The sequence below is a fragment of the Tinamus guttatus genome, unplaced genomic scaffold (genome assembly GCF_059628265.1).
Source record: "Tinamus guttatus ecotype Peru unplaced genomic scaffold, ASM5962826v1 Tinamus_guttatus_pri_ptg000293l, whole genome shotgun sequence".
NCBI lineage: Eukaryota > Metazoa > Chordata > Aves > Tinamiformes > Tinamidae > Tinamus > Tinamus guttatus.
Window position 1 is genome coordinate 958,756 of NW_028288827.1, and position 19,330 is coordinate 978,085.

Genomic DNA, 19,330 nt, shown 5'->3' on the forward strand with positions numbered 1-19,330 from the left:
TTCTGTTTATGCTGCACCAATACAGAAAAAAATACAAATTACTTGTATTGGAAACACGAGTATTAAGCAGTGGGTGCATTGCAAATAGATTTTGTTTCTAATCTTAGAAACAAGACACCCTTTGCAGTTGTATAAAAGTTAACTTCTTCATATCTGTCAAATGGGAATCACATATTCTTTTCCCTTGTGGATAGCAGCTGCAGATCCAGAAGAAAAGGAATGAAATCCTTTAAAATTGGAGGTCTTGGAGCCAAAGCAATTTCCAGGCAGAATGCTTAGTTGTTCAAATTTCTGCTTACTCCTTATGAAAAAGGTCACATCTCAAAGCTGGGAGCTTTCACAAATCAGCACTGCTAGTTGATGGAGAAAAGAGCATGAACTGTCATCCCTCTGCAGATAATTTAGAAAAAAAAAGAGGATTCTAACAAAATTCTTGGCAGATCGAAACCACACACAGGGACGAAGTTCAAGAGGATCCTTGGGAAAATGAATTTTAAGAGGTATTATCCAACTGGAACTTTTCAGGAACGTGTTATGCAGCTAAAATGCAGGTGCTGTGTGTGGCCCACGTGTGTGCTGGGAGCAAGCAGGGCTGCTCCCGCTGCGATCCTGATCTCCATCAATGGGATCTCCATCAACTGGATCTCAATCCAGTCATCCTGGGGAGATCCTGGGCTCCCAAGCACCTCACCCACCTGATTCCTCTCATGCTTCCTCGCCGTTATCCATGTCCACGTCCAGATCCTTCGTCGTGTCGGCTGCTCGGGACAGGATATCGGCCATCAGCGCCTCCTCCAGCTTTTTACGCACTTGGTGCACCCGCTCTTCCTGTTTTCTGCAGGGAATAAGGGCCCAAACATCAGTCCTCCCAGTATATTACTCAACTAAGACATAACACTTGCACAGACAGTGACTCAGGACGGGTTTCTCAACCCCTCTTCCAACTACAACCTTTATTTATTGGCTCTTTAACACGCTGCCCCTGCGCATGCAGAAAGTTAATGGAAAAAGTTGATTGAAAACCTTTAATTCAGGCATCAACACACAATCAAGATACGGATTTTCACTCAATCTTTGGTTTGGAAGGTAAAATATAGTTTTCAAATGTTGCTAGAGACTGTGAAAAGGTCAAGATGACAGAAATACAGTTTAAGTGTATTTTATGTCCTCCTTTTTTTGATAAGATGCAAGTGGGGTTGGTGCTGGAACAGGTTCCTTCCTTGGTCTCCAAGGAGGCTGCTCTCCACACACAGAATCCAACAGAAATGTCAGCAAATTATCTTATATATCAACTCTGAGGAATCTGGCACGAAAAAATCATAACCCTCAGCACCTCAATGGGCTACTTGAAGTGAAACCTTCTTTTAAATGACACTTAACTACGTTGATGAAGTTTGGGAAAACATATGCTAAAGCAGAAGCTCAGGAACTTGAGGAGAGCTCAGATTGATCCTTGAGCTCTCATTTTCTTCCTCTGGCACTTAATAGTTTGCATGGTTAAGAAGAGGAGGTCCCTAAGCCCATGCAAGAAGGAGAAAGTTCAGAACGGGACCTGCTGGGTGACACCAAGCAGCCAGCAAAGAGCCTGGGCTGAGCAAGAGAAAGAGCTGCTGAAAACCAAAAACTATGATTTTCACAAAGGACTTACACACCCAAAACTACTGAAGATGCATCTCAGAACTGCAAAAGAAAAAGGTGTTTTTTCCTGATAAGGAACCGGAGGATCTAATTCATCATACATTTACAGGAGGATATCTACTGTTTTTTCAGTGAATTTGTGGAAGCAAAAGAGTCCGATTTCCATTTTAACCAGGAATACTTTTAAGTTAAGCACGGCTCGAGCTGAGAGCTAGTTTATCAGATGGAAACAGCTGCTACAAGCTCTCCTGAGGAATCTGTAGCACAAAAGGAGCTGTGCTCGCAGCTGACCAGATACTCCCACTTCTCCTGCCCATTCCCAAGCTCGGGAAGCAACTGCACCTCTTTCCCCATTGGTGCCACGTTCTGACTCTGCTTTCTCGTGCACTGTGTTTGCTGGACGGTCTTAAAACAAAATTTAGGCTTTTATGAACACTGAATCCATTTGCAGGGAGCTAAGAACACGGCCAAGAGGCAGAAGAGATTCCCAACTTGGAGTTTATTCCTAGAGCTGTTTCAGTTCAGGATCCGGGTCCTTCTCCATTCTCCAAAATCAAGCTCAATAAAAAAAGAAGACAGAGTTCTGCTACCAATAAATACTACTCTTCATCCTGTTCTCTCAGCAACAAACACAGAGGAGTTTAACTTTGCAAGCAGTTCAAGTTGATGTTTAAGAAAATAAAGGACAGTAAATCCCTAAACACAGGACTGGAAATAAGATAATCTTCTACTCTGCAAAAAAAAATCAGCAAATGGCTTAGAAAAGAATGTGATTGTAGTTGACTTTGGTGCCTTGGGAATTCCATTCAGTGGCAAGATCCAAGTTTGGTCCTCAAATTCCCAACGCGACCAAGAATTCATTGCTGCAGATGTGATGCCACAGCTCGTGTTCATCCCATCTGCTTCCTAGAGCTCAGCAAGATTAGAAAACTCACCTGATATCATCATCTGTGACTATGAAAGCTTTGCAGAGGGGTTGAGATGTGTTGAGCCACACGGCTGGGTTCTTTTCTACGGCTGCAGAGAGCTGCCCCGTGATGGGTGCAGAACTGGTGTGCAGGGCACTGGCGACAGCCGATAACAGGGTATCGTCGTTGTTACCCGGGCCCACTCCTAAAAGAAGCACAAGGGAGCAGTCAATATTCCCATTTTTATCCACCCTGATGTTATTATTATTGCTGGCTATCTGCCTATATAACCTAAACACTTAAAAGCAAGTTCCTGATGAATGGTCTCGTGATAACGTGGTTGCCATTTCACTATAAATTAGCATTTTGCAAATCGTCCTGCTTCTAAAATGGGCTGGTGTCTTTAAAATACAGTACCAATTACAATATCCCTAGTTTTTTAATAAGGATGATCAGATCATAAATTTGTCAGTCACACACTGAAATAATTTCTTAACAACTTCATTAGGTTAAGCTATACCAATACATACTAATATTTCAATAGTCTTTGCTTTTATGCTTTAAAGATGTTAAACTAATTCTGGAAAATAAATAGGGAGCGTTTTTGCAACACTCAAATTCCTACGACAACCTCCAAAGCAGTAAAACAAAAATGTTCATTTTGGACTACAACTTGCTGATGTTTTAGGTCAACTTTCACCAACAAGAGCACAGTTCCGAGGTATGGTTTCTGTTAACTACATAAACCAATTAAAAATAAATAGTTTTGGAACGGAGGCATTCTGTCAGCAAACACATTCCAAATTTGGAGTTCACTAAATGTGATTGTAATCTTAAAAGCTTTCCAAGTGCATCAGAAAGTCTGTCCTTTTTAAGCACAAAGCACTTTGCAGATGGGGGATAACTGCAGCAAATGAATCCGATACCTTGAAGACCTTTCGGTAGCTCCATGGATTTTATGATTTGTTCACTGACGTCGGACGCGCTGAGGCCTTGTAGCCTCTTCTCCCAGAAAAGCTGGAAAACAGGAAACAAGATTGCTCAGGAGAATGGAAAAATGGGCAGTTCGTGGTGGAAAAAAATCAGGATCGCAGCAGCCAAGTGGACAGAGTGTGGAGCTGCTTCCAGCACAAGGAGTCTCATGGTTGGACCAGCTACAACGAGGCTACAACTTTCTGCTCGTGGCTCCCCAGGAACCTGGGCAGGTTCATGGAGATGTAGGAGCCACCTCTGAGCATTTCTGCAGTGCAGCTGCACCAAAATCAATGCTCAAGAGGAGCTAAACCCCTTCAAAACCTACCCAGTCTCAACAGTCTGAGCCTCAATCATCTCCTAAGCTGTGTAGATACCTCTAGACTCATCTGGAAACAAGACAAATCCTTTCGGAAAGATGTGCAAACTCAACTCATGTTCACTTCTTATTGCTGGATTTAGTAATTGGCAACACAACCTAAGAGATTTTGGGTTCACAATGCCGAATTCCCCCTCCATTTCCACAGAACTGGTCTAAAGATTTGCTTTAGGAAGTTCTGCTGCAGTTTGGCCACTTGGATTTTTTAAAATGGACCTCTTCTAGCTAGCAGGATAGCAGGGAAAGCTCATTGGAAATGTTTTCCGTTTTCCAAGCTATGTTTAGGAAATAATCTTGGTAAGAAGTGAGAACGTAGCCATGCAATTTCCTGTAGGAAGAGTATTCTGAAATAGTTAAGACTTCTCTGCAGCATGTGCATGAGGAAAAAAGAAAATTATTGCTTTTCATGCCTCCCAAAAATGTGACACACACACACAAAAAAGCAGCTCCAAGGCAAGCAGCTACACTAATTGAGTTGGGAGCTCAAAGGAGTTGGAGAGTTCAAGACAGGGCTTTCAAATGCCACGTTCTGTTCGAAAACTGGAAGTGAAACAACTAGAGTTTCCTCCCTCCCGCTTTGCGGGGACTGTATCACCAGTCTCACCTCATTAAAACTGCACATCAATGATTCTTATTCAGAAAAAAAGCTTTTTTTTCAGTGACAGAGGTAGTAAAGGCAAGGAAAAAGCAACAAAGAACGGGTACTTCAGCATTAAGAGTAGTACTGACTGCAAAGAAAGCAGGGAAGTATGGTAAGAAAAATGTAGTGACCTCCACAACGTGTCTGCAGAGGTAATAAATCAGTAGGGTGAACGCTAGCTGTGTTCCATATGTCTTTTTATAAAGAACTAGGTCTTTTTATAAAGCACTACGGCTTTTTATAAAGAACTACTTATTTAAGTGCTCTTCTCTGGCCACATTTGTAACCAAGCCTAAATCCAGGCAGCCTCATTCAAGCTCTTGAACTTCTTGCAGGACTTGCCACGTTCTTGACTTCTCCATGACTTGGAGACCTGGGAAAGCCTTGGTATCTTCCCAGCTCCTTGGGACCATACGGATTTCCTTGTTGCTTGCACACACATGCCAGGTAATATTTAATGCAGGCTGATTAAAACTTCATCACGACTATAGAAAATACAGTCAACATACGTGGATTACACTACAGATGCCACCAGCCTGGGATTTTCTTAAATGAAATGAAATTAAAATTTCACCATTCCTGAGTTTGCCTGGGAGAGGGAGATGGAAATTAACAGTCTCATCGGATCCTTCCATTGCACTTTTTGTAATTCTAACATATCAACCAAAGGGCTTTCTCTAAAAGGTTCCAACACAGCCTCATTTTAGACTCCAGTCCCTTAAAATTTCATCCCCAGGAAATAAAAATGCATCAATCTGACAAAGCACGAAGTGCTGATACCTTGTTAAGAACCATTAATAAGGAGACATATAGAGAATGACATCTGGTAATTTTTTTTGTAAATTAGGCTTTTTAGACTGCATATATCTCATGCACAAATGACTCTGGCCAGCGCTGGCTGGTGATGTACCATCCTATTTAATCATCCATGATGATACAAACTCACTACAAGTATCTATGACAGGCACCATAAAAGCGATTTTTAAGCCCATTTTAAGGAGTACTTTTGGCTTACGGATGGAGGCTGCAACTCCCATTTATCCTAAGGTGGTTCCAAAAGTTGTCTGCATCAGAACTGGAAGCACCAGGTGACAAAACTGATGATTAAATGAATACCTGAATTCCTCAAAACGACCTTCAAAGAGGAGGTTGGTTTTCTTTTCAACAGGAAAGGCATTTTCTGGGAATGCTTTTAGCTAAATGCATCAGGGAGATCCTGAGTTAAACCTTTCTAAATTCAGTAGTATGATTATCACCTCCATAAACAGTTTTTTTGCGTGATTTCAAATGATCCTTAACCTTCTCATCAGTATACGACAGAGTTAACTTGTAATTAATCCAGTTGTCAGGAATCAGAGCTCTCAGGTACTGCACAGTTTTTTATTTTTTGATTTTGGGGTTTCCTTCCAAGGTGCACTAATAATCCCTGTGATTCCCTAGAGTGGGATTTGTTCTAATGACCTGCTGGCAGCACCTGCAAGGAAGAAAGGCCAGAACCACAGAAACAGTCAGAAAAACTGTCAAAAATGAGTTTATGGAGAGGAGAAAACGGGGAAGCAGCAGCTGCCACGAGGATCTGCTGCTGTAGTTGCCAGATCCACCTAAATCCAAGCCATAAGCAGGCTGCTATTAGCTCTTCTTTCCAGGAACTACTACGGGATTTACTGTTTCCAAAGGAATTGCTGCCAAATGTTTCCCTGCCAGCAGCGTGAAGCTCTCAGATCATGAAGAAACTCCTGCCTGCCAAGGGAGCTACCACACTGCTTTATTTTGATCTCGGGAGAAGGAGACAGGCTAAAGAGAGTTTGCAGCAAATTCTGCTTAGACTGTCTGTTGGAAAGGGAGATACAACAGATAGGAGTAGATAAAGCTTTTGGAGATGGGTATCTGGAAATAGCAGAAGCGGGAATTCCTTTAGGGATGTGGGCCAAGGAGTGAAGAAACGGGGAGCAGTAACTGAGGAAGTTTTATATAGAGATAGGCTTTATAGGCAGTGTTTCTGGATTCACTTAACAGCCACTGTTGATATTATCTTTACAGGGATGCCCGGGGATGACACACACCTGACTAGGACAGATGGGGGAAGATCATTTGAAGGAGCTTGAAGGGTTTGGAAGCCATCAAGACATGAACTGCCACTTCTCTTGTCACAAAGGTGCCTTCACAAAGGTGTGAAGAGAATCAATGATCACATGTAACTTTGCACCTTTTAGATCCGAATGTGATCCACTCACATGGCCCCTGGTGAACTTCATGGGACCAAAGGGAGGTTAGCTGAGGCCTCCGAATCTTGCTAAAAGACATCTCAACAAGATGATCCAATACAGCTTGATAATTTCCTAGGAAAACTGCAACACTTTGCTAGAAGTGACCTTCAGGGTAGAAGTTCTCCCTTGCAACTGAAGCACGGGCAAAACCCAGCGGATTTTCAGCTTGTTTCTGAAGAGCAACGAGGGCAGCGGTGCCTCTTACCTGCCGGGGCTGCTCCGTTACCCGCTGCGGATCGGACCTCACTTTGTTACTAGGGTGGTTGGTGACTTTGGTGACCGGCTGCTTGAAAATCGAGGCCGTCTGCCTGATGGGCAAAGTTGTGTTTAGGTCTGGTTTGCCCTGTTAAAAGAAAAAGGCGGAATTAGCAAGTTTTATACACACACAAGATAATCCATCGATTTGCAAAAGGAGAAGCCCCTTTTTTTTATTTTGAGGAAAGATTTCCCTGAAGTGTTATGTCCAACTAAGCTTTGTAGTCATCCTTTCTTAAAAATAAAAGTTTAACTGCCTCCATGAAGCCTGTACGGGTACACACCTCACCTGTGTAGATATAATCCTGAAAAAGCCTCAAATCATGACAAATCCACTGGAAACCTACGTATTTTTCTCATTGACTGCTGGGAAAAGTATCTGACATTCACAGAGGGACAAGGGAAGAACAGAGGAGCAATTAAGGAATGGAGATCCACGGAGCACAAGGCTGTAAAATGGCAAAATTTATTTATTTATTAACCCAATACTTCCTTACTAAGCAATTTGTATAGCTTCAGTCATGAAAGAGCATCCCCAGAGCAACCAGTTTAAGGCATTTCCCATTATTTAACACCGCAGAAGTTTCGGGCTTCTTCCTTCATCGACTGCTTGCAAAATGTGTCATAAAGACAAGGCAAAGCTGGTATGAGCCTCCCCAGAAGCGGTTTTATCTGATGTTTAATGAGAGGGCAAGGTCATATGAAAATGCATCACGTTTCTGGTACCAAAAACACCCTCAAAGCTTTGGAGCTGGGTGATGCATTCGTGCTAGCCCCTCTTTTAGGGCTTTGCTAGGTATCAGACTGGGTAGCTCAATTAAATGCCCCATATTTTAGCATCTCACTATCAGGGCGAGGTGTCCCGGATGAGAAAGCAAGGGAGCTGACAGCACCAGAGCTAGACAGCAACAACATGCCCTTGAACTTGCCCCGAGTGCTATAAATCAAATGCCATCACAGCAGATAGGATAATCTGCACCAGAACCTTGCTAGGCTTTCCCTATCCTGCAAGCTTTGCATTCCCTGATGCTGGGACACCAAGTTCAAAGCAGCATTGGAAGCTTTGAAGTCCACCCCTCCGGGGCGTTTTGTGCAGCAGCATCAGTAATAGCGGGAAAAGAGCTATTAAAGCTGAAAATAAAATGAAAATTCAAAAGGCGAAGCGCAAAACAAAACCACCACCACCGACCTGCAAGATGGGGGGCAAATCTGGTCCAGGAAACACGTGGAGAACAAAGGGCTGAGATTTCAGTTCATGAAAAAGATTTCAAGATTTCGTCTGGTCTGAAATTGAACTTGAAGGGAAGTTCAACTTTGCTGTACTGTACCCCAAATACACTAAGATCCCCCCTCAAAAAGATAAAATGAAACAAAGCAGACAGGTGCCCTTAGGCACTGCGAGTGCTTAAGCAAATCCAGCTGCATTAAAGAGCTCCTGAGCCCTTACAATTAAGCAAAACCCTGAGGAGTTCTCATCTATGCAGAAAATAAAGGTTATCAAGCAACTGCCAAGCAAAGACCATGCGGAATTCTGGCAATGCCAGGACAGTTACCTAGATGTCCATATGCTAGAAACTGGTCATTGGGAGAAACTGTTGGAATTAAAAATAGATCCACTCCTAAGTACTGTAATCACGCTTTTCTCATGACTTTTTGCCTTATTAATTGCAGTCACACCTGGGCTTTCTGAATTCATTCGGAATAAGTGAAGGCTTGAGAGTTTTGAACCACGGAAAGAAACGTTTTGCTCCAGAAAGCTGCTTAGGTCATTTCTAGCAGCCTGCGGATCTCTGCGTGTACAGGGGGGAAAAAATGATCACTCGGGGCAGGAAGTGACTCATGTTCAGATAAGTCGGTTTTTCTTTGCTCTGCACCAAACCAGAACCCAGCCCATGTGCAAGATTCATTCACCGGGGAAAAGCTTGTCACAGTTATGTCCTCAGAGATGGAATAAGTAATATATCTAGAGGCAGCACCTCTGCTGAACTGTGCGTGGAGAGATTCAGTATTCCAGAAATAAAGCCATAGTGTCCTCATTTACTGTTGTGAAACAAAATCTCCTGTTCTGGGAGCTATGGCCACGTATCTATGTTCCCTGCTCGGTTTTATTCATCACTAACAACACTTTGAGCGCCACAAAAAGTTTCTAAAAGACCTTTCCGCTCGCTATCTCTCCAAAGATGTATTTCCAGAAGCATCGATGTGCTCCAGACACTACAGAAAACATTTTAAAATACCATATTTCCAGATCTTTCGAACCCTATAATCTAGGAAGTAACTTATAACTAGGCAGTATGTTTAATCATTAGTCTCTACTGTGTTTTCCTTTGAAGAGAAAAACTGTTGGGCATATTTTTATAAGCACAGCAGCCTGCTGATTCCCCTGGATTCCTTTTCAATCTTATTCCATTGTCTCTCCAAAAGCACTTCAAATAATGCAAATCACTTCATTTGCAAGTGAAATGTAAAAATGTTTCCCCTGAAAGCAGGGAGAAGATTTGGGCAGGAGGAAGCAAAACTCTGCAGGAGCTCAGCCCTGCCACCATCAGAGAGGCCAGGAAGAACGCAGGATGCTAATACGGGAGAGAAGGATTTTCCTGGAATGGGATTTTTCAATCATGTGCATCATGGTATATTCATGTTGCAAAACAAAGGCATTTAGGAGAGTATCACATGCTCGCTTGCAGCTGGAGACATTAATAAGTCATTGAAGACACCCTTCTAGGCTGCTCATGGTGCAAATCCCAGGCACTTAGGTCCTCCACGAGCATCAGTTTAACTGCCTGGACACGCCTGGGAAGGAAGGCTCAATCCTTGTTCTCGAAACACACGGGGTGCCAAAGAATTCAGCAGCACTTGTGGTAAATTGTTTGTATAAAAACAAACCAGCAGGTAAATAGGAGGCAGTTTAGCCACAAACCTGCCTGTGCAAGTGTCTGTGCACAGCTGCAAGCGGCCACAAGCAGTCCCGTTGAGCATCCGAGGAAGAAAAGCTCAACTTCGGGATTCAGCCGAGCTCCTGGCTGTAACTAACTCAGGAATACTGAAGGAATTCTTAAAAGCCCCTGGAATACAGATTAGATCACGCAGGAATAACAATTTTTTTATTAAAATGAAACAAAACAAACAGCATTAATTTAGATTCTAATCTTACATTTAATGTAGTTACTCTTAGCGATATACAAGCAAGCTGAAATTATAGGAATATGAAGGGAGCATAATTCCATCTACATTTTATACAGCCAGCTTTTTAATTGCTCCAGATGCACAAAGTCTAACCAAAACCTTCTCTGAAGACTACCCCAGATAGCTGCATTATTTGAGGGCCGCATGCTTGTGGGGGGAAAAAATAATAAATGACTGCTTTATGAAAAATCAGAAAGGCATGCTTTAAATAAAAAAGAAATTGGCATGAAATGTGTGGTTCACACGTGAGAAATGGCAGACGACAAAAACACCAGCACACGAGACGAGGCTCTAAGCTGTTAGGTGTTTGCACACATTTTGGTTATAAGTTGTGTGAAGTTCCTCAGAATAAGAGACTTTTAAGAGGAAAACTTTGCAAGCTTTTACAGAAAACCTTCAAATTTAGAATTGTTGTAGTAGGTATCTGCGTTATGTCCTGCAGTGTAATATTTGAGCAGCAGTTAAAGTCACTTCTCATCTCCCTGTCTGGTGCATCAATTATTTTACTTAAGCCTCTGCTTTGAAGTTACTGTGTAACTGCTCTATTCTTCAGCACTTGGAAAGCTTCTGTGTTGTTTGAAAATCAAGAAATTAAGAAAGGCCTTGTCTTCAAATAAACACAGAAAAGATACCTGGCCTTGTTTAGCTGCATGGCTATAAACAGACACCCAGATCTGTACAGAGAAATGCAGTGGCCTCAGAAAACAAGCTTCCTGGCACATATTAAAAATGTGAACTATTTCAGCTCAGAACAGGAAGATGAACATCATCACTTTGAAACTGGCACAGGAGAATCTATGGGTGCTAAGAGTCATAACTCTCCTCATTTAGAAGAGTATTATTCAGGCAGATGACTAGCAATGAGGTTTGTTCTCTTTAGTCACAAGCCAACTCCTGAATTACTCTTTTTTTTTCATATTTAACCTCACCTTGGTATTTTCTTTGTAGTAGCAGAGCATTCCCTCTATTTAAAAATTTGCATCTACCACTACTCAAAATTAAACATACACGTACATCTCAGAAGCAGGCTGCTTTAAGCAGAAAAGAAATTGCTAAATGAACTATAGGAAAGGATGTTTTAGGATATCCTTAAACACAGTATTTACTAACAAACCTTATTTTGATTGAGAGAATCATTCCTTAGTCTCTGTTTGTTCTTCTGCAATTTACTGGGCATCATCTTTCCCGTTCTGAAGTCAAAACTGCTGAGATCAACAGTGTTTCCCAGGTATCTTGCCAACTGAGGCTTGCTTCTGAACTTCTTACCACTTGGACTAAAAAGAAGAAAACACTTTAGTATGTTTTGTTGTACAACAAGATACAACCTTGACTTCTTATAACAGGCTTTATACCTGGTCAGATATCTGTGAAGTTTCCATATCTTTATTCCATGTGGCATGTTCATTTTCGTCCTGATTAATGATATTGGCCCAATATTGGCATATCCAGTCCCACCTACGATTTAACTTATGCCTCAGGCTGATGGACACCAGGAAAGCTGCCGTGGAGAGTATTCCAAACTAAACTGGACACAAGCAGTGTGCAACGGGGTGCCACAGCACTTACCTAGGCAGCCACTAACACTGGGGAGCAAAGGCAGAAAAGGAACCGAGTTGCAGGAGGCAAGCAAGCAGCAAGCAAGGTGATGCAAAATAGGAAGCAGGTCCAAAGCTGCACAACGGATGACATCGGTTACACGGAATTCACCGAAATCTGCTTCACTTGCAACTATTAGCCCAAATTCCCAGCTTTGAGTTTTACTGCCCAATATCCCATTTACATCATCCTAACAAAGTGCTCCTTCTCCTGATGTTCATATTGCAGAACTTTCTATCCCGTGGTCTCAAGCATCCAACCCAGCTGCAAGTGCTGCCTCGTGCCAAACGTTTGGCAGAAAAGCAAGTGCCAAACATGAAGCTCTCAGGCTACAGCAAGAGTCAGCAAAATACCTAAATATTCATCCATGGGGGCAACAGGCACTTGAATGTCCAAAGCAAATTTCTAGCCAACAAATTGAGCCAAATGTCCAAAGTTTCCGGAATGCTGAAACGCGCCAGATTAACTCATGGTATTTTTAGGCCACTTCCTTTGTGCAGAAAGATGCTAAAGGTTTTTGTTGTCTTCACTTCTCCAAAGTGGGTTTTTTCAAACATACCAATACCTCAAGGCAAGAACTTCCACACAGAAGAATATGTATTGGATTCTGGGAAAAACAACTAATTAAGGCAGCCAGCTTAAAAGGTTATTTAAATGAATCCAGAAATACAGAAAGATAATTAACAAGAGGTAAAGGGTGGGAGAGAGAAAAAATTGTCTTAAAACAGATTGCGATCTCAGGTAACCTCCTCAAGGACGGGTGTGGGAAGGGGAAAAAACCCGAGCTCTCCCTCTCCCAAACCCTATTCCACGTCTCGTCAGGCGGAGAATCGGAGCTACGGTGTATGCCAAGCTAAACACGACACGAGTTTTACTTGGAATAGTGGAAATTGGTGTCTTAGCCTGTGAGCAGCAGGAAAACTCCTGCGCTGGAGGTCAGGGAATGAGCAAACTCCTTGTGTGGCAGCTCAAATTCCCACTGGAATAAGCCTGTCTGTTGTCTTCCCAGTCCTCCTCGGGAAGCAAACCCTCAAGTCAGTGTTTATGCTCTCTGTTCCCAAACCTTTTTTTTTTGGAATTAAAACGTGCAAACATTCAGTTGTTTTAGCAATAGCTACATCACTACAGAAGGATATAAACATTTGACCAATACATCTTCTACTCTATACTGCTTTTTGTACCATTCATTTCATTCTTTCCTTTTCCTGCATCGCCTCCTTCTTTTGCTCTGGAAGGAACTAACAGACTCATCAGGAAAAGACTCTTCTGATTACTTTTCCTCGTCAGCTTCCTTGTCGAGATGCCTCCCATACACCTGGGGTTGCAGCAGTGGGCAGCTACCAGCCTAGCTTCACTAACCATCCTTCGTGCAGACCTCTGAAAACAGAATTCACAAGCAAACTTTATTAATACAGCCTTTTAATTCTCATATTTATGCTTCTAACTTTTTTTTTATTATTAACCTAAAAGCAAACAAAAGAATGGGATCCAATATTCCTAATTGGTCTCCGCATGGATCATTGGCAGGGGTGGCATTAAAGGCTATTTCAATTCACAGCACAAAATCTACCACTTTAATTAATGGTGAAGATTAGTGGTGGCAGGCTGCAATCCATCAGCAAAATATCTATTTTCACCTTGAATTTGGGGTTAAGAAGAAGCACGGTTTTAGGATGAGATTAAAAATATTAAAGTGTTTTAAAAGGCCGAGCTAAAGGGAACACACTTTGAAAAAAGCTGAATATTCCAACTAATTCCACCTACCCCTAACCTCCCTATCCGTAACTGCTACACACTGTGAGGTTTCCAAAGGTTCATTTGATATAGAAATAAGGAGATGGAGAAAAATATAGAAAGAAGGTGCAAGCCTTACGGTTTCACCCCACTTGGAGGAGCAAATATAGGTTCAAACTTGGTTTTCTGTAGGAAAGAAGGGAAGAAGGAGAGGTTTCTACACTTGGGTTGCTGAGAAGGGACTCTGGAGGAAGGAGATAGCTTGGAAGCCACACTGAAAAGGATGTTGAAGAAGCCTCAGACTCACCCTTGCTGTCAAAGCTTTTTAAAAGGCATCTTTGAGCTCACACGTTCTAGAATTTACACTGCCACAAAGGTCAGACATACGGATTAGTGCATTATTTCAAGGAGAAATTGCATATATGAGGAGGAAAGCAGTAAAAGTGGCCCTCATCCCCGTGTTCTGGACATTCCCTGCTTCCACACTGCCCGCTTTCATGCAGGGAGAAGGCAGTGAATGAGGCCTTTCAGGGTGCTGTGCCACGGGGAGCTCTGCTCTGCCTAAATTACAGCATGACCCAACGCTGAGACAACTTCAAATTGCAAGATACGTGTGGAATCACCCTAAAATATCTCCACTTATATCTTATACAATAGACCGCAGGACTATTATTCTGATAAATGCTACAAAGTGTGTTTAAGCTTACCTAAACATGCATAATATAGTTAACATTCTGTAATTTAAAAATAATAATAGTTAACTTCGGTTAAGTTTCCATATTTTTGCCCAAGTAGGAATGTAATATATATTACAGCACAAAAGTATCTGCCAAATCTAAAAGCTATTCACTCAAAAACACTATCGAGCCTCAAATCCCTTTCTACAAGATCAAACGGGGAGTACGGCCCTTGTGTAAATGCACAAATGGAAGTTCTTGGTGGGCTGCGAGTGGTTATTTTATTTATGTATTTTAATAGTGGATATTTCTTTTAAAGGCACGTTAATTTGGCAGAGACTGAATGTGTATCTGAGTCGTTCACGATGCAGCAGTGAGACCAGAGAAAGCCCACAGTAAGTTTGATCTTATGTTCAAGCCAACCTAATACCAGCCTTACCAACCTAATACCATCTTTTCTTTCTGAAAACATTTTTGCTTCATTTCTCTGTTTCCTAAAAGTCCCAGGCTGAAGAGGTGCCTTCCTGAGACAGAGGACTCCTTCATTCCGTCCTCGTGGAATAGAGCTCCTGCTGTCCAAGGCTGTGCTCTTCTGCGTAAGCAACGGCACTGCCAAAAACGTCCCTGCTTGGGTGGAAAAGATGCCGTGAGGTTGTAGTTTACCCTTCCAAAAAGCAACAAAAAGATACCCAAACCACTATATATAACACAGGCCAGATTCAAGCTCCGGGAACATTATTTGAGAAGCAAATGAGAGGTAACTTCATAGTATCTGGGTAAAGGTCTCCCTCGAAAAGAAAAGGCCCAGAATTACAGAATTAAACTAATCCTACTGTCATTGGAAGCTCTCTGGCACTTATCTTCCTGTCAAACCACAAAACAAACTTCAAAAGGGATGTCTGTTTGCCCCGTGGCTATACCTAGCCTGGAAAAGCTTCTGTAGGCAAACTTAAGAGCCTATTAGAATCCACTGAAAGTGGTGTCAAACTACTTGGCTTTTTAAATCCTGCCCGGAAAAGGCACAGGAATTCTCGTCTGCCTTTTTCCCACGACAAAACAAATGCAGCAAAACAGAATATTAAGTTGCTGCTGCTCTGAAAGCAGCAGCTTCATGCCCGAGTCGAGGAAATGCTGGGATGTGCACTAGGGAATTTTGCTGCTGGAAAGGAGAGGTCACTAAAGCAGAAGTTGCTCAGACTTTTGCAGGTCTTTTGAAGCGATATGGAGCCTTTCCATGGGGCAGCAGCACCCCCTACCTCACAGTGCCCTGAATAAGTAAAACATTAAAATATCATAATAACCACGGGGTGAGAAATAAGTTGCTTCTAGTAGAGCCATTTTCCCGGAGAAGCATTTTCTTAAGGCAGAAACTTTGCAGATAGTTTTGATTACATTAAGAGAATTGTTAAGACAAACTGGAAGTGAGGTTCCTACATACACAGGGTTTTGATTTAAAAGAAAAATCAGATGGATTCCCTTATGGGCAAGACATTGCCTTCCCGTATTACATTTAAAGAAAGGGAAGGAAAGCTCCCAGATCATCCTACTGCAAATTTGGGGTGACATTATTAGAGACATCCTAGCAAAGAGGATGAACAAAAACCCCTTTCTAGCTTCACTGAATTGCCAGAAAAAGACTATTATTGCTTTACAAAAGGTGATGCCAAATCCCTACGATGCCAGTTTACAGGGAATACTAGTCTGCTTTGGGCATATTAACCAGGTCCCAATTTGTGCCCTGCTATAAATTTTAGCAACACAGTGTTTATCGACATTTATTTATTTATTTATTTATTTATTTTTAAGAGCTACATAAGTCTTTCGAATGTGTTTGGCCTGCTCTACTTACTGGATCAAAACAGATTTTCATTTGTTTTAAATATAGCAATGCTGAAATCTGCCTCATAGCTATAACAGAATGGAAAGGGGAAAAAAAATTCCTATGCCAGTCCTGCCCGAAGCCATAAAAACATTTTTTTATTTGTTTCGCTTTGGTTGAGCAGAAGTAGCCCTGCGACTGAACAGAAGTTATGTTATAGTCACATAAATGACTACTTATTTTTGCAAACCTGTAATCTGTAGTGAAATCAACAGACTCTTGAGCTATGAGTTGCCTGGTAAGTTTTTAGTTTCAATTTTGCGGTTGCTTGGCAGAAGATCTGCATCACTGCAAACCACGCTGGAAGGCGTCCTAAAATTTGAAACATTTATTCCTACCGCTTTCCCACATGAAAAAGGCAGAATTCTGGAGTCAGTGATGAGCAGATTACAGTCCTGCATCTTAAACAAAAAGTGTGTTAAAGACTTTCTTAAAAGGATTTTTGGCAGCAGCAGCAAAATGTGCAGGATGAAGGCACAGATCATTATACATAAGGGGCTAACCTCAAAAGCTGTTTTGATCTGGGATGGTATTTGTAAAGTATTTCCACCCCACCCGTGTTTTAATAGCTTTTATATGATAATTAGGAAGGTCAGTGAGACTGATGATTACATCTGAAGAAAGGGCAAATGATATCCTACCAGAAACTGCTAGAAGTGTCTTACTCTGCATGATTCACATCTTCCTAGCCCATGATATGCTACAATTCCATAAAGTAATCCTGATTAAAAAAAAAGGAAAAAAAAAAAAAAAAAGCTCCAAAATGCAAGTCAGGTAGATTGCAACAATTATTAATCTTGCAAGAGTTCCTCTTAATTACTGATCGTTATTTAGAACATCACAGTAAATGAAGTTTTGTCCAAACCCTTGCTTTTTTCTAGCCTTAAGAAATCATAAAAACCCAGGCAGGAGGTTCTTAGGGAGCTGAGTAAGGTGCCTTAATGAACTTAATGAGGTTACGTATCATTCTTTGCCCAATGAGAACTAAAACCTGGCGGCATTCAAACTTACTGCATTTTCTGCGTATTTTTATATTTTAATCAAGAACCTAAAAGATGCTAAATACTGACATCCCTACATTTTGATGGGACAGACACGTGCCTAAACTGAGTGTTTTTAAAACAGGTCCCTTTCAGCAACCCCCTGGAGTTAAGTTTTTGCCACATTAACGATATTCTATGAAATTCAGCAGCGAGCCTGCCTGCTCTTTAGACCCAAGAGAACAATAAACCTACGCGGGCGACTCAGCAATTTGCAGCAAACCTGCCCAGAAAACAGGATGCAAATGCGTAGACTCGAGGCGAATCTTCCCGACAGGCTCCGTGGGGCAGCACTGAAGCAAGGAAAGGCAGATGCGAAGACGGAGCCAGCGACGCCAGCTGCCACCCAACCTATTAGCGTCCGGGCGGCAGCGCGAGGCAGACAAAAGGCAGCAAAACGCAAACAGAACTTGCCTAAAAAAATAAAAATACAAGTTGTTTCCCAGCGGGCTCCCTCCGAAGCCTGGAGAAACTCCGCGTTTCTCGCACGCAGGCACCGCTTTGCCAGATGCTCGGGGGTTTTTCGCGCAGCAACGTGCGAGGGGGCAAACGGTGCCAACGGGAAACGGCCTTTTCCATTCGGGGGATCCGTGAGCGAGCAGGAATTCCCGCCGGACAGCGGAAGGGCCCGGCCCGGCCGGGGGACGCGGCGCGGGCGGCAGCGCTGCTCGGAAGCGGCGGAGCTTTCAGGTGTGGTTCCTCGGATGCCTACGGAGCTATAAATAGAGGAGCTGTGGGTAAGAGGTTAGCCGTTGCAAAAGAGCTTCCTCTGGTGCGCAGCAGGCTGGACTTAAGCGTGGCTTAAGAGCGAGGCGGCAGAATTGGGCTTATTTCTATGCGGAGAAAGGAAATTTTATATATAATATGGTTTTTTCTCAGTTTCTGAAGGCAAGCGGGAGGGCGGAACACAACCAGGTTGCTGTTGCCTCCCTTGGCCACCCTGCGATGCAGACAGGGTGGTGACGGGACGGCTCCCGTCCCCACAGCCTGGCCCAACGTGTCACCCCTTCCCACTAATGGCCGGGACCTCGGCATCCCCCTGCCCTGCCCTGGGACCTCCCGAAACGGTCCCTGACAGGAGGGGACTGACACCCCCCCGACCTCCATCCCGTGACAGGAGGGAAGGGACCGACCCCCCAACCCGTGACAGGAGGGAAGGGACCGACCCCTCCATTCCGTGACAGGAGGGAAGGGACCGACCCCCCCATCCCGTGACAGGAGGGAAGGGACCGACCCCCCAACCCGTGACAGGAGGGAAGGGACCGACCCCCCATCCCGTGACAGGAGGGAAGGGACCGACCCCCCCATCCTGTGACAGGAGGGAAGGGACCGACCCCCCCCATCCTGTGACAGGAGGGAAGGGACCGACCCCCCCCCATCCCGTGACAGGAGGGAAGGGACCGACCCCCCCAACCTGTGACAGGAGGGAACGGACCGACCCCCCCAACCCGTGACAGGAGGGAAGGGATCGACCCCCCCAACCTGTGACAGGAGGGAACGGACCGACCCCCCCAACCTGTGACAGGCGGGAAGGGACCGACCCCCCCCCATCCCGTGACAGGAGGGAAGGGACCGACCCCCCCCCAACCCATGACAGGCGGGAAGGCACCGATCCCCTCATCCCGTGACAGGAGGGAAGGGACCGACCCCCCCCATCCCGTGACAGGAGGGAAGGGACCGACCTCCCCTCAATCTCCTGACAGGAGGGAAGGGACCGACCCCGCCATGCTCTGACAGGAGGGAAGGGACCGACCCCGCCATGCTCTGACAGGAGGGAAGGGACGGAGCTCCCCGCCGCTCCGGGCGGGAGGGCAGCGGGCGGACCGGGAGGCCCCCCCGGCCGCGGGCTCCGTGACAGGCGGGCGGCGCCGGCGCTCGCTGACAGGCGGCGGCGCGGGGCACCCGGGGCGGCTGTCAGCGGGCCGCGCGTGCCCTACCTGAAGTAGTAGACATCGCTCTTGCCGGCGCTGAGGCCCGACTTGCGGATCACCTCCTCCTTCTTCCAGCCCGGGGGCAGCGCGGGGCAGTCCATCCTGCCCTGCTTCTCCATGCGCCGGGCGCGCTCCGCGGCGCTGCCCGCAACGCGCCTCTCCGCGCGGCGGCCGCGGCCGGGACCCCCTGGCGATGGCGGCCGCGGCGCTGCTCGGCGCCGGGAGCGC

General features: G+C 44.3%; 1 protein-coding gene across 1 annotated transcript; it reads right to left on the minus strand.

The window, feature by feature from the left end:
- Positions 1–705: 705 nt before the first annotated feature.
- MBD2 (methyl-CpG binding domain protein 2) lies at positions 706–19,326 on the minus strand. Its single transcript, XM_088527853.1, has 6 exons — positions 19,109–19,326; positions 11,360–11,519; positions 7,010–7,147; positions 3,473–3,563; positions 2,574–2,751; positions 706–835 (listed from the first exon to the last, which is right to left on the minus strand). Exons 1-6 carry the CDS (start codon positions 19,219–19,221, stop codon positions 706–708), a joined length of 810 nt encoding a protein of 269 aa, XP_088383979.1. The 5' UTR covers positions 19,222–19,326.
- Positions 19,327–19,330: the final 4 nt, after the last annotated feature.